The sequence below is a fragment of the Ammospiza nelsoni genome, chromosome 17 (genome assembly GCF_027579445.1).
Source record: "Ammospiza nelsoni isolate bAmmNel1 chromosome 17, bAmmNel1.pri, whole genome shotgun sequence".
NCBI classification, from domain to species: domain Eukaryota; kingdom Metazoa; phylum Chordata; class Aves; order Passeriformes; family Passerellidae; genus Ammospiza; species Ammospiza nelsoni.
The window spans coordinates 4670327-4686079 of record NC_080649.1 but is presented as its reverse complement, the minus strand read 5'-3'; the positions used below and the strand labels follow the sequence as shown (position 1 = coordinate 4686079).

At 43.2% G+C, this 15753-nt stretch overlaps 1 protein-coding gene across 6 annotated transcripts in view; it reads right to left on the bottom strand.

The window, feature by feature from the left end:
* Positions 1-15753, bottom strand: part of MAD1L1 (mitotic arrest deficient 1 like 1) — a 347684-nt gene that overhangs the window by 167215 nt on the left and 164716 nt on the right. For all 6 annotated transcript variants that reach the window (XM_059484718.1, XM_059484720.1, XM_059484719.1 and 3 more), the window contains one exon: positions 12924-12980. In XM_059484718.1, coding sequence (XP_059340701.1) covers positions 12924-12980 — 57 coding nt within the window. The remainder of the gene's footprint in view (positions 1-12923; positions 12981-15753) is intronic.

The following is a 15753-nucleotide window of genomic DNA, read 5'->3' as shown; positions in this document are numbered from 1 at the left end:
CACCCCATCTTCAGAGTGAGGCTTATCAAAGGTCAGATCAGTCAGCCTTGAAAACCACATTTACAAACTTCTCAAAGTTTTAAACACGCTGCCCAGAAGAATGATCAAATCTCTGTTCAGGTGACTCATTTTGGGTAGTAAAGGACTCAAAATCCAAAGTATTTCAACTCACTGCCAAAGTAGGATTTGCATGTTGAAAAAAGAAAAAAATGGGGGCTGGTTTACTCGCCCACATCATGTACACACATTTCACAGAACACATGCTGGAGACATACAGTTATTATTTGAATAATGAGTGCATTTTAGTGAGGGGCTGATACAGCAATCTTATCCTGATGAAGTGTGTCTGCACGTCATTCAGCATTTTTGGAACTGTAAAAAGCAGGAAATGCTGAATCCATTAGAAATGTCTAAAGGTTTATTTAACAATGGGCTGATGCAACATCCTTTGAAAGGCCTTCCTCAGCAAAAGAGCTGATTTTGAACAGCAGAGATAAATGGGAACTGAATTGCACAGAGCCAGCGTGGAAAGGTGAATTGAGAGGCTGTGTTGGACTACAAGTCTCAACACAATTCAAGGAGCTATTTCAGTACATAAATATTTAAAATGTATGAACACCAAGCAGACTTGGAAAGGAAGAGTGTAGGCTAAAATAGACAAGAACAGAGAAAGGGGACCCCGGGTGTGATCCATGCTCTGGGCTCTGAAAACAGGCAAACCAGCACCTTGACATGGCAGTGGTGCCATTTGTGCTTCTCTCCATTGGATGTAGCAGACTAAGGAGCTTCTCTGCCTCTTCCCACAAGGCAGCACAGCAAGCTTGGTGTTGTCTGCAAGCTTATAAATCTGGCATCAAAAATCCAATGTACATGAAACACCAGTGAGTTTAATTTGGTGTCCAGCAATACCACAGCAAAGTAAGACACCATGCTGAGCACTTCAGAGATCATTCTGCTCAGCAAAAAAAAGCACCACCATCTCTTCCATATGCCCATCCCACTGGGATTCCAAAGGGCTGATCCCCCAAAACATCTGCAGAGAAGAACACAGAGGGAGAAATAAGCCTCACCAAATTTCCTAGTGAACTTTACACTTCTTCAAAAAATAGGACAGTATTTGTAAAACAAAATATTGCCTGCCATTTAGAAACAGGCTAAGCAGTCCAGGATTAGTTGGTACATTTTCTTGGGAAAATTAAACCTTGATGCCATTGTGAAACAAAAGCAATAAAGCCAAAGAAAATTAGATATTCAACAAAAAGTGGTTTGGAAGTGCCCATCTCTCACTTGTCTGAAGAAAAGAATATGTATTATTTTTTTCTCTTGGAAGATGAAGGCTGGCTGGATCACAGTCACCGATCTCTAGGGGCTCCACCATCTGTAACAAACTTGCTGTGCTTTTATCACTGAGAAGTCAGGGCTAGGAGCAACCTCTCAGCAAACGCTTTCCTAAAGATGTACTCATGCATATATATTATTGTTGATACACACACACTGGGAAATGGACATATGCTGACTTCTGCTTCTCTCCAATACAGTCTGGACTGTGGCTTTTCTCCTCCTGTTGCAGTAAAAAGAGAGCAATTTTTCAAGTTTATACCAAATGTCATTCTATTTCATTTCCAAATATAATCTCCCAGAGAGAAGGTTCACTTGCCCTATTTCCAATCTCTAAAGTTAATACACAAATTTATATTCCTTTCTCCCACTCGCTCTCCTAAATTAAGAGGTGTAATTACTGGGAACGCTCGCTCCAAACGAACGGAGTGCCAGGGGAGAAGGAGCTGTCAGGGCTGGACGTCTGCAGCAGCCACCCTCCCCTCTCCCCCATCCCTGGAGGACCCTGCTTATGAGGCAGTTTCTGTCTTTCCCATTAGCAGGGGGAGCTCACACGCAGGAGCAGATGACAACCTCTCCCTTTCCAGCCAGGGCAATCAGAAGGGACAAAATTCACTTCAGCCTGCCAAGGCCCACTGGTGCTTGCCAGGATGATTCCTCCCCAAACCCACCTTTTGCCCCCTCCTCAGCTCTGCTGACCTCTCAGGCAACATTGAGTTCCTTAAGAACAGCAGAGAAATGCAGATTTGTGATCTAAAAATTCAGCCCCAGTCTCATCACTCTCCCCCTTCCTCATACCCAGCACCCTCTCCAAAGGAAGATTGATTATTATAATCAGACTTAGCTCTGACACAGCATTTGCATTTTCAAAGCACAGCATAGTCATTAACTAATTCATCTACCCCAAGGGAGCGTTAACGAGCATTCACCTCTCTCCCCTCTGATTCCCAATGCTCAGGCAGCCTGCAGCTTGCTTCCAACACCTCCCCTCCACATTGTGTGGCACCAGCACAACTTGGGGAAACTCCAGACAGGCTCAGCCCTGCTGCAAAGGAACAAGAGGACAAATGCACAGCCAGCCCATTTAAACCAGCCACTCTGTGGTTTCCATACCTAATCACAGCAGGACAGGGTATGGCAGGAAACTGTTCTGCAAAATGAGGCCAGTGCCACATGGGTCTCAAAATGGCCCAAACCTGAGCTGCCAGTCCAGCTGCAAGCATGTGAAGAAGGAATCACCATCACATCACAGCCCCAAAGCCCCAAATTCCTCCTGCACAACCCATCCAACAAACTCTTCCCCAAACACCTACAACACACCTTTGCTCTGTGACTCCTGCCCCTCTCAAGGGTCTTCTCATATCCCAACACCACCAGATGCCCACCATCCCCACCCACCCACCTTCCCTGGTGCTGTATTTATTTCTGTTTAATAATCTGGGATGGGTGTAGGATGTGGCTGGAAATAAGCACTACTACTACTTCAGATGGATGGAAGCTGGCTCAGAGCTCAAAATTAACAAACCTGGAAAGTTCATGGGGAAGAAGAGCAAACATCTTGTACAAGAGACACACTGAACAGGGGAACTGAAGATGTTAATTTAAACCTATGAGTTTATTCAAGCATAATTACACATTTCAGCCCTCACTCCAAGAAAGGAGCAGACAAGGAATCTCTTCCTCTCAGCCTGTCCTGCCCACGCTCGCAGGCACTGCTGAGACCTCACTGCCACTGCTTGACAGCAAAACACCTTTGACAGCTCCACATCCAAACCCCTCTCTTTGCTCTAACAGCTCATTCTGAAGAAGGATCACCTAATTTCCATGTTCATTCAGCTCAGAGCTCTCTGCTGTTATCAGCCTTGCTCCACCACTTCCACCAGGCGTGTAGATGACTGTTTCCTTTAATTAGTACCGAAAGCTCCTCCCAGCCAGGGAGAACAAAACAGCTGGTGTCCACCGAGAGAAGGCAACTCCGGAGTAATTAGCCTTAACTAGCTGACACCTCCTACCCATTACTCCTGGTTAGAACAGCAAAACACAGAATAAGAGCCTGCTTAGGGAACCTGTCAAGGTGCCAGACAGGATGTGCCACATCCCTGCCCAGTGTGGCTGTGGTGCTGGCACAATGGAGTTGTCTGCTCTTGAGAAGAGCATCACACAGATCACTTCTTTCATGCAGGAACAGGCATATTTTGCTAGAATCAAGTCTTCTAGCAGCTATAATTTACAGGCAAAGCAACAAATAAATCTGCAAAGATGTCATACCTCCTCTGTGCAGAGTTTGAATACAGTTTGTTTCCTAAAAATATAGCCTCGAGGAGTTTCCTGAGCATTCAGTCAAGAATTCTTATCAAACAGGAGCTTGTAATCGCACCTCTCACTCCCTCCATCAGTTTTCTCGTTGAAAAATCATCACATAATAAACAGTCAGAGAAGAATCTATGCAGTTACCAAGCACCTAGGAAGATCAAAGGGGAGAGAGGAATCCAACATCCATTTTTGTTTCTTTGTTTCCTAACATAAACACGGTGGAATCAATCCCGCTTAATAAAGTAGAGAGAGCAAAGGAGCCTTCACTGAGCGCTTGAACTTAATCTTCTTTCTCTTGCTCACATGGAACAGCACACAGCCTGGGTTTTTAGGAACAGCCCTCTCTCTCCTTCTGCAGCTCCAGACCAATTTTGCAGTTCACTACAGCTGGGAGCACTGTTTGCTGGCACATCCTGGCAGGGGCCAGCAGAGCTGCCTGCTAAAGCTGCTCTCTGAACTCCCAGAGCTGGGAAATGTGAGGATGGGGCAAGGGGCCCAGCTGTGTGAAAGCAGCAGCTCTCCTGACAGGGCCTCCCAGCTGCTTTAAAGGAAGCTGCAGAGCCTTGAAGAAGCCTTGTTCCCCAAACCCTGCCCAAAGAACAGGTTAAGTAGAGCAGGCTGAATATTTTCTAGCTAAATGACCCATCCTGAGATTAGCCTGTGACAAAAAGCAATGGGCTTTTAATGTATAAGAAGTGAGCAATCTCTCTCCTGGTGCCAAAACCCAAAGGTCACAGGGCCCTGCCAAGACTGCTCTGCCCATTTCAGCCTCTGGGATGATGCCTGCAGGAACCTTCAGTTGCCAGCAGCAGTCACAGAATAAAAGACAAACAGCAATTCCCTCTCAAATACCATATGCTCAACTCTTGTGCCAAAGCACAAACCTGGCATTTTAACCTTTGGTGAACATGTTCTTGCTGCCACCAACAATAAACTGTGAGGCCCAGCTCAGAGGAAAGGTGTACTGGATGTGCAATGATGACATTAGCACTGAACACAGCATTACCAGGACAGGGCCTGGCAGGAGCTAGATTTTAGACAGCCAGTCTTTAGAGGTTAATGAAATATTCATAAATAAGTTAAAATTCTCCTGACAAGCCAGATCCTGTAATACAACAAAGAGTTGTCAGCCTCAATTAAGCAATTCCAAAGAGGTAGGGCTCTGCCATTCATTATTTACCAAGAGGTCACAGGAAAAATTCTGCTCTATGATCTCCTTGTCTCCGTGGATAAACTGGGTTTTACAGCTCCTGCTGGAGGACTCTGCTGCCCTGACAGACCCCAGCCTGCCACAGCTACTACCTATCCCCAGCAACCATCAGCCAAAGGCAAGAAACACTGGGAACAAGCCCTTCTAAGGACACAGACACAAAAAGACTAAAAACAAATGATGTAACAAGCTGATTAGCCTGTTAGTGTAAGGACTAAGTCTTGAAACTTAAACTTTTTTTTTAAGCCTTTATCTCCCTTTTTGTACACACAAAGCCAGCCCCAGGCAAGAAGAGAAGTATCCAGCAACCTTTGATCTGCAGGCACATCCTCTGAACATGCCCTCCGTGCCCCCCTAGATCCCAGAGCTGGAGAGCTTCACATCCCCCTGCATGTTCAGAACAAGCTGTGCTTACAGAATTGGATCTCTTGCATCAGATCTCTCAGGATGGTCCTCTTCTGATGCAGGCACAGCTTCCCAGAGCTGTGAAAGCAGGAGGAAACTGGTCTCCAACCTTGTTACAAGCAAGCTGTAAATCAGTTGTTATTTTGTCCTGTTCTAACACGATTGTTCAACAGCCCAAATTCTTCCTTTCCCTCTCTGGACATGCACAGGCACACTTCATATTCCTTCTACAGCTCCTCCAAGCTGCCTTTTAGGAAGGCAGAATAAAGGAGCAGAAATGATAGAACCCTAGAGGTCTCCTGGACCTCTACCTGGTTTTCTCAAAGTGCTGAACATAATGTAGAGACCCTGCACTTCCCACGAAATTTTAGTTTAGCTAAATTGAACCAAGTGAGCCTGAGGTAGCCCATAAACTTCTTACAGTTCCTGTAGAGATGAATGAAGCCTGGAAAAGCACAATTCTTGCACGTGTATTAATTACCCTTTTACATCTCCAGGCTGTGCCTAGTATAATAAAGCCTCTGATAGTATTCCTGTCCTGTTCTCATTTAACCAAGTAACTCAGTGTAACTCAGATTTTAGTGACAACAGTGACACTTACCAGGATCACTCCAGCTCCAGCACCTTCTAAATAGGACAACTACTCACTTTTCTCCTCTGCTCAACAATTGAAGAGAAAAAACCTCCCCACTTCTCTCTTTCCAGTCATCATCATGTCTGTCAGTACAGCTCAGGTTTTAGGGGTACACCTGTGGCATGGAGGCCACCCCAAATGCTGGGCTGGGAATTAGGGCCATGTCCATGAGTCCCACCTGAGCTGGAATTGCTCTCCAGGTCTGGGTCAGACCATTTACCCCCAGTCTGGCAGCACCTGTCCCATAGGGAAGGGCAGCAGGAAAGCAGCTCTCCACTGCAGGCAGCCACACTTCTTCCTCCTGGCAGTGCTAACCCCGTGTCAGCTCTTAGCACATTAGAAGAGCAAAAGAAAACAATCCTGCTGAAACCAAACAGTGCTGCCGTGTCCCATAAAGCTTCCACCTTAATGGATCCAACAGCAGGTTCATTTGTGTAATGGGACTTTTAAACAGACCGTTTATTTCTTTTTAATTTGAAGGGAATGTGCTATTTGATCCCATGTGCCCGGCTAGATTTTTAAAACAGAGATAAACCAGGAGAATTGACTCACTAAGTCTCTCCTTCTCACCTAATTAAAAGAGCATTGAGATAGGAACGTGCAGAGGTGTAGTGCTGATCACCTCTCCAGCTTACAGCAGTTTGGCAGCTCTCATCCACCATGATCCCAACGATTCCTCCACACTCCCTGCTCTGCCCACAGTCACCTGCCACAGATGTTTCTGATGGTGCCACGCTTCTGTGTGCTGAACATGAATTTTCCAAGAGGGAACACAGCAGGTGCAACACACCAACTGAGGCTGTTCATCATTCCCCAGGCTAAGAGAGGGAGAAAAAAAAATAACCTTGTCTGTGTACCTCAGAGCTCACTATATTCCTACCCTGTGGGGAATAGCAGGGACCAGTTTTAATGTAGTTGTTTACAACAGGCACTGAGAGCTCTCAGCCAGGGAAAAAGAAAGGACAAGCGCACTCCCATCCCTCTATTCTAGGCTTCACCTTCAGAACCAAAACTCCACAGTTAAAACAGGGGGAAGACTCAAAATAGGGCATCAATGATTCCTGCACAATCATCCCCTCTTCTAACAACTCATAATTCCAATTTAAGGGATCACACAATAAAGTGAAGAACGATATAAACACTGTGAAGTAAACAAGCAACAAATGGCTTTGCTGAAGTAAAACTAAAACTACCTGATAGAGAAAAAGATGTCTCAGACACATTCAAAACAAACACAATTCAATGAAGGCCTTTGGTCTAAAAATACAAACGCACAAACACAATTACTGAGAGCACAGAGGCTTTACCACAGAGGAGCATAAACTGATCAGAAAGAGGAAACAACATGAAAACAGAAGAAACAGCACAGAATTGAAATGTCAGAGTGCAAGTCCCAAAACAGCTCCTACAAACTGAGCCTTCCTCAGCCAGAAACTGGAGAGGAGGACAGAGTGGGGCAGATGAACTGATCCCAGGGTGAACATCATCACTGGAAATGGGAGATGACCTGGATACAGCTCAGCTCTTCCACCACAGAAGTGGAAGAGGTTCCTGCCTCTACTCCATGATCCCGTAGAAGACACTTTTGCAAAACCTACTGCAGGAACACCACCTGGAATGATGTGACCACTGTGATTACTCATCTTCAAAGGAGAGATGGAAAGAGGAAGAGATTTAAAGCAAGCTGCAAGATTCATGAGGAAACTGAAGAGCCTGTTTTAAGAGAAGGCTGCAAGAGCTTGATTTGTTTAACCTAGACAAATGAAAGGCTGGGAGAGAACAATTGTTCTCTATAAGTATGTCACAGCATAAATATGAGGGAGGAAGAACAGTCACTGTAGTTTAAGGAGAATATTAGCACAAGAAAAAAATGGATATTAACTGCACATATATTTTCACTTGGAACTGGGAAGATTTCAGCTATCAGAGCAGTCTTCCCATGACAGTAATGGTACAAACAACCAAAGCAGTTTCAAGACAAGCTTGATAAATTTATGGACTGAGATATATACTGAATTTGCCTCAGTTACTGAAGGACTGGACTTTATGATCTAAAAGTCCTCTTCCAGTCTTCTGTTACTATATCATTTCATTCTGGATTACCTTCTTTTGCTGTCTCTTTATAACCAGGTTCATGCTTTTCAATCTGATTTGAGAAGTGGATATTTCTCTAAGATTGCCTCACTAAAACTGTTCACCCTGCTGCTCAGCTGAGTGCCAGGCTGCTCATCTGTCTTGGCTTTGCTGGCCTCACATAAAGTGTTAGGATAAAATCTGTCACATGGGAAGGAGATTTGCTGTCACCTGCTAAATCAATTCAGAAATTATGTAATGCACTTTTGATAGATGGAGACTTCCTGCACCAGTCAGTTGTCTCCTGCCCCTCCCAACCTGTTGGTTCTAAAGATGTTCCAGCAAAGCTTCATTTTTATTTATAACTACTGTGGTTCAGCCCTCTAATCCCACATTTAATTGCTTTCCTGTTACAGAAAGCACAGAGAATTTACATTTCCACTAATGAACACCACTTTTGTTCTTGTTCTCAGTCTGTTGTATTTCTTGCATTCTGTTCAATAGCTCTTAAACAAGAATTAAATTAGCTCTATTGGCCATTAATCCAGGGCAGGTATTCCTATACTAAAGTTAATATTTTTTCCTATTATCATTGGTGTTACCTGTAAATTAAAAACATAGTAATAATTTCTCCATGTTGCCTTCCAGTTAACAGCTAGTTCCCAACTACATCCAGCTCAGTGTTCTCTGAGTTTATTTCCTTCATGTCCTCTCCTTTCTGTCTCCATTTCTACTCCTGATAACCATCAGGGTAGGCAGTCACTGACATTTAAGTTAATCCTAAACATTATGATTTCATCAGACTGAACACGTGATTGGCTCTTTAACTATTGCTGATCTGCTGCTCCTAAATAAAGGTCTCCTCTTCTCTGCAAAGGGTTAACCAACACTTTTCCCCAAGGCAAGGGGCGTTGATTATATTAATTTTGAGGTGTCTTTATTCCCTCTGTAAGGACACTCAATTTATGCCATTCATTTGGTGACGGCTGCATTCTTGGACGTCAAATCTTCTTTACCTCCCACCCTGCTAAGCAATTCCTCTGATTCTTATATCCATCCTTTTTAATCTGCTGGAGGGTGAAATTTAATTTGTTCCAAAGAGCAGTCTATAGATTTCAGAGCCCACACGGGCCAAGCTGTCTTTTGAAGATGAAAGCCAAAAGATGCCCAAAGCACCTCAGGGTAATGAAAATACAGGTGATGCTTTTTTAATACCAAGCCAACTTCCCTCAGGGATTAATGATGGAGAACAAAAAATCTTGACATGAATGCCCCCTGCTACACAACCAGACTGGAAGAAAGAGTAAGATCAGAGAGCAGAGCTGTTGCTTGGATGGCAAGCTTGAACCAAACAATCTCCTCGTGTCTATAAAGGGATATGAAAAAGGAAAACAAAAATTACAAAAACAAACACGTCTTCTGTTTCCCTTCCCTCAGGGAGGGAAAGAAAAATAATATAACAAACAAGAAGGCATTTTCCACAAATAATATTTTGGTGTGAGTGAAGCTCTCCCTCAGCTTTAGGCCAGTAGAGCACTAAACTAACATAGCATGAGAAATAAGATCCTGGGATCACAGATCAGGGAGCTGTGTGAACTCTGAGCAACCTCCTTGCACATCCTGCAAATAAACACACTGTAGCACCAACCCCAATAAAGAAAACTTCCAGTGCTGATCAAATTATCAGAAAAGTGCACATTCATACCAAAAAAATGGAAACAACAAACATTCAGCAAATAAAAGACAGAAAAATCCCATGGATCTCTCAGCTCAGTGACCTGAGCCCTATTAAGAGTGGTGACTTTTATGTGTCTTATGGGCATACATTGTTCCCTTACAGTATGAACATGCTTAAACTGTGAAAAAAACCCCAAAAATAAATAAGTGAAGGGTTAGAGGGAGAGGAAAATCAAAGTTTCATTGTTAATTACATAGCACAATGATAAGGGTAATTTTTCTTAAATCAAAAAATAAATTCTAGGTTCAAGTTCCCTGAAGGATATAAAATATTAGAGGGTTTTTTATGGTTGCAATCACAAACTCATTTCTCCAGCCACTACTGGCCGTGTCTAATTAGGGCAAAGTATGTTAATGATACAGATGCACAGCCCAGAGATGTCTTCAGTTGCAATATTAATTGCATTTAGGGAAACGGGCATGAATTGTGCTTATACAAGCTAATTAGTATGGGTTTGCTAATTAATACTGGAAAGTCAAACTGCCTTTGTCTTGTCAACTGCAATTAACTGAAGACATTTAAATTTCCTTTTTTGTTGTTCCTTCAGTAGCACACTCGCTTTCAGTTGACAAGCAAAGAACCCCTGCACTGGAGCAGTGAGAGCAGCCCCTCCATTTCACTGGATCCCATTTTCCTCTAGCAGGACCTGACCTGGCACAGGGCTCCTTATCACACACACACACACACCACCCTTCCTCTGCCATTATCCCTGGGGACACAATTCCCTGAGCTTGTCCCCAGAGGAGAGGCCCTGACTGTGCAGATACTGTTCTATTGAGGCCATGATCCCATCAGACTTATCCCATGAGTATTGTACTTTTAAATATGGCTGTGTAAAGAATGAATATTGCTATGTAAAAAATTGCTATGTAAATCATTGACCAGGGCACCAGAGATGCCCCCACTGATAGAAAGAAGTCCTTGGCTCTCTCAGGGAGGTGCTACCAGCCAATGCCCTGGAGCCAGAGCCCAGCTCTTCATTTCCAGTGCCCCAGGAAGGTGGCAGAGCCATCAGAGCTCTTTGGGGTGGCAGCAGAGGTGTCACCTGCACAGAGGTTTGTCCCAGAAGGTGATTGTCCCAAACACCTGCACCTGACAGGTGTTTGTTCCATTTCACTCAGAGCCTGTTTGCAGAAGAGCTGGTTAAAAGCAATATCCACATCTGTCAGCACCCAGAGCAGGACAAGCCCTTCAGCATTCCCAGCTCAGCATGGAACTGGGGCTGGAAGCTCACAGGTGAAAGGGATGAAAAGGAAAGTGAGAGGCCAGCAATCCAAACCAGGCAAATAATTTTGCTGAAGTGTCAAATTTAAAGGAGTCAAAAATCAGGCCATGCAGGTGAGACACTGATCTGGAGAGGGGGGAAACGAACCACATAAAGAGCATTTTGCTGGATGGCAGGAGGAGAGTGGGGCTGGTGGCATATCCACAGGAGCCTGTGGCAGGCAACTATGGAACAGCCCCATCCAAAGGGGAAAGACCTCAGTCACCATCACCCCTGCAGAAGACACAAGGTGACAACAACTTTTCCTACCAGGGAGCTTTTGACTGGGCATGCAGAAGAACCATCAACCACCATTGAAAAGGAGCTATACTGTCGGGTTTTCCCTCGAAAGGGGAAAAGATGGGAAAAAAAAATTCTTTTCCTCTGTATGAATCAATTCTCCTGTATTTATTGAATAAATTCAAGCTGCAGAATAAAGCCCACACCTCACAATCTGCAATCCATGATTAAACCACCCCAGAAAACAGCCTGTTCATGGGAGGCTGATGTAAGAGTTACTGGAAGATCACAAGACCAGCAGTTTTCCACTGAGAAACCCTTGGGAATAGGCACTGAACACTGACTGCAGCTTTATCCTCTGATGGATGATGCACAACACCAATTAATGCTTTAACACTGCACGTTCCAGCTTCTCCAGCCCTCTGCTAGCCCACTTAATGCAAGAAATTTTTGAAGGCAAACAACTCAAAAAGCAGGCTTAATGAGACCAAAAGAAAAACTTTTAAATGTTAAAAAAACCCAACTTTGTAACATCAGAACATTTAAAACATAACAGCAAGTTTTTCCTCTGATACATCCAGTGAGCACAACACCAAATTGATTATATAGAATTTGAAACTGTTACAAGGCAGCCCGTAATGAGATCAGCTGGTAAACAGGATTAATTCAGTTTTCTTTGGAAGTATCAGCTGTGGCCTGTGTCACCACAGAAAGCAGCTGGGCATACAAAAATGTTTGCCCACAACGTGAGACCACCCCAGAACCGGAATCAATTAACGCTCTCAAGATGGAAAATCTGATGTTGAAACAGCAAGAGGCACAAATTTTAAAAAAAGATCCTAACAGACGTATGGCAACCCATTAATAGCACAGCAGGGGCACCTCATCCTGCCCTTCAGTGCCCTACTAGAGCTCAGCACAAGTCTAAAAAGACTCATGTTGGCACTCTAGTTTATGATTTGGATTTTAGAACAGATGTCTGTTTAGCACCTACTTACTAGCCAGTGCTGCGGGCCTGTTTTTATATTAGTAATAAAATTAATCACATCTACAGAATGAATCTCTGCATCTTGGATACTGCTCAGGTTTTCCTTGTGACTAGGAAAAGTTGCAGGAATCCCACAGTTCATCCATTAGCAAAAATATCAGTTCACAAAATAGCTTAACACTGACACGTCATTTATTCCTGAGTATAAAAAATCATATTCGAGTCATGAAACTGAATATAAACCTCCCTGCTACCTGGTTTTGTGTCCTTTTATTGTTTTTGGTCCTTGAGGGAAGTGCCAATAAAATAGATGAACCCAGCAGAAAATTAACAGATATTATAAAAAAATAGTTTGTGGTAATTCTCTTGTATCTCATCTGCCTGTTCTTTGAACACTTGAGACTGAATCAAGGCCCCCAAAGAAAGGAGTTAATTCAGTATGAAATTAAATGCTTGCTTCTGATCTAGAACTGCTGAGGAGAAAAGGAATTGCCAGAAAAAGGAAGGCAGACCACTAAATCCCATCCAAAACTTTTTCCAGGTGAGTATAGAGACAGGCAGTGCCAAGACTGGCAGCAGCAACACAACTTTTGCAATGTTTATTTGCTGCTCATTTCTGAATATTTGGAACTGATCCACTGTTTAAATGAACTGAACTTTGCATATTGCTGCTCTGTAGAACAACCAGGGGGAAAAAAAAGGCAGAAATTGAACACTTACCATCTCTGCTCTTTGCTTGTGGTTTCCCACTTCTTCCAGAACCTGAGACAGCTGAGCCTTCAAGACACATGGGAAAAAAAATAAAAGAAATGAGGTCTAGGATGTAATTTTGGAAGTTTAATGAGACTCTTCCCCCCCTCCCCCAAAAAAATCACATATGGCACCATGATTTTCATGGCATTGAGAAGGAATTATAAGTATTTGGTCTTATTGTGTCCTGTCAGCATCCCATGCCATGAGACAGTCCTATCCCAAATATCCTGAAGTCTAAGTGCACAAGAAAAACCAGGTTTATTGCAGAGATGCCACAAGATGAGCCAGCCCAAATTTCAATCCCACGGTCCAGCCAGAACTGTGGTCCACTCAAATTTCTGTAAGCTGCAGAAAGAGTGGTCTAAAACCCACCCAGTTTTGCCCAGTTTAACTTTGAAGAAGAGGAGGTTTAGCTCCATAGCTCCTGAAAGGAGTGTGTGTTTCAAGCTAACTTCATAGAAAATGTTCTGTGAATTTCTGGGGTCCAGGGTCAGGTTTTGTCCCACAGCCTTCCAAAATGCTGTGGGAAAACATCAAGAAAATCTGCTCTTTAACATAAACCTCTTGAATTTCCATGAGAAAAGATCTCAATGCAGCATTTCTACTTTTTAAAAGGGAAATTTGAAATGTAAAGAATCTCAAACCAGAGCAGAAATACCTTTGGTTATCCTGGCATAATCTAAGGGGAAACAGGAACTTGACTCAGAAAAGGATCTTTTACAGAGTTTTGTTTATGAAAAGGGATTTTAAACCAAATGGGTATTTGGGAGACAGTTAAGAGAAGCCACACATAATACATGAATGCTATTACTTCCCACATCCTTGATTTTCTAACACTCTGCTAGGCTGCAATCAGCCTTTCTCTGCTTAGCAAAAAAAACCAATGTAAACAAATAAAAGAAATAAAAAAAACTTTCCTACAAACTGATTCATGTCATTTCAAGCAAATATTCATTAAAATCCTCTGGAGTCTCTCAACTTCCCACCACATATGAAATGAGTCTTTTGAGTGCCACATCCAAACCAGAGACAAACAGCAAGCAAGCAGTTTATTACAATGAAAAGCAAAACATTCAGCTTTGGAGGCTAACTGCACTGAAATGCAAGCAAATAATTAAATAAAAAAATACTGTCTAAGGGTTCAGCACAGGAGAAGTTCCATTTTGCCAACAAACAAGCAAACAGTTCCAAATTTCCCTGGCCCCAGAGCTCAGTGGAAACTGAAAAAGTTTCAGCCTCTTGCTGTGCAGGGCTGGGGATGATGTGACATTGTTTGAGGAAGAGGCACTGCAAAAGGATGAAAAGGGTTTTAACACAAGCCTGGGACCTGGCAGAGGAGAATGAAACACATTCATTAAACACTGCAGGAGATGCCAGCCCCAACCCAAACTGGAGTGCCTGGGCAGGCAAGGGAAGAGAGCAAATGAAATGATCACCAAGCTTGATGGGGAAACATCAGGGAACTGTAAATTTGCAGACACCTGGGAAAGGCTTTTCCCTGCTGCTGCTGAAGCAGGTACAATGGAGCAGGCTGGAGCCAGGAGCTGCTTGGGGAAGAATTAGAAAACAAGACCTTAGAGAGGTTATTTAGGAGAGGTGATGGCATAAACTCTGCAAAACACCTCAAGACTGATTGAATATCTTTGATTACAAACTACTCCAACTCTGTATATTTATTAGCTTTCTCTGTATGAAGATGACCTTTATATGGGAACCACTAGCCTATTCTAAACCAGATATAAGAATTACTTCATTTAAAATTACATTAAAAATAATGTATTTTCTTGCAGCAGCTACCAGTCCTGAATTTGAGGTCAAGTCTGTGTTCAGCCTCCTGTTCACACAGAATCCTATGGAATCACAGAGTAACCCACCCTGGAACAGTGGGAATCCCCTCAAAGGTCAATCCTCTGTGGTTTTGGTGGGCACCTGGATGAACCCATCACACTGTGCCATGGGTTCAGTGTAAATATTTTTATTTATAACACCAAGGCAAAAGTACCCTAGCAGCCTGTTTAACTAGATGGGTATAAGAGCATTTTAAAGCATAATATCTCCATAAAAGTCAGAAGAAAAGGATAGCAAAGACTCCAATGCATTTTACTTCAGGAAAAGGCTGGAAAAACCTTTTAGGCAAGAGAAAAATAATATAAAGGGATGGGGAAAATTGAAAATACAAGTGGGAAATATGCCATAATTTATCTTGGATATAATATGGCTTGGGGAAAATAACCATTTCAAGGGGCTGTGCCAACAGAGACACAGAACCCTGGACAGCAAGTCCAAGGCAGCAGCACAACAGCAGATCAATATGATTTGGAGAAGCAATCAGATAAGAACTAAATCAAAAAGTAGGTTTTCTTCATTGCATTCATTTCTAGGCAGCTCATCTCAAAGGGAAAGAGTCAGTAACTAGTGGGAATTCAGAGAGCAGCTACTAAACTTACCAGACTGCTGGAAGAAATGATTTATGAAGATTAAAAGATTTTTAAACATTATGGTTTGACTGCAACTCTCACAGAAGAGCAAAAGGGACATATTTAATGCACTGAGAGCTGTTACAATGACAAAGCTGGAAACAAGGAGGCTTCCCCAGCTCACTGATGCTGTGGGATGCACTCACAGTCCCGAGCAGGGACCCTCCCAGTCCCTGACCCCCTATTCAGACAGCTGGGTAAGCTCCAAACAAAGCCTAAATTTTCAGCAGGGTCCCCAATGCCTGCACTTGCCAGGCTGTGATGCAGCTGATCTGGATGCTTTATCACGTCCAGTTTGTAAACATCAGCCCTATCCCAGA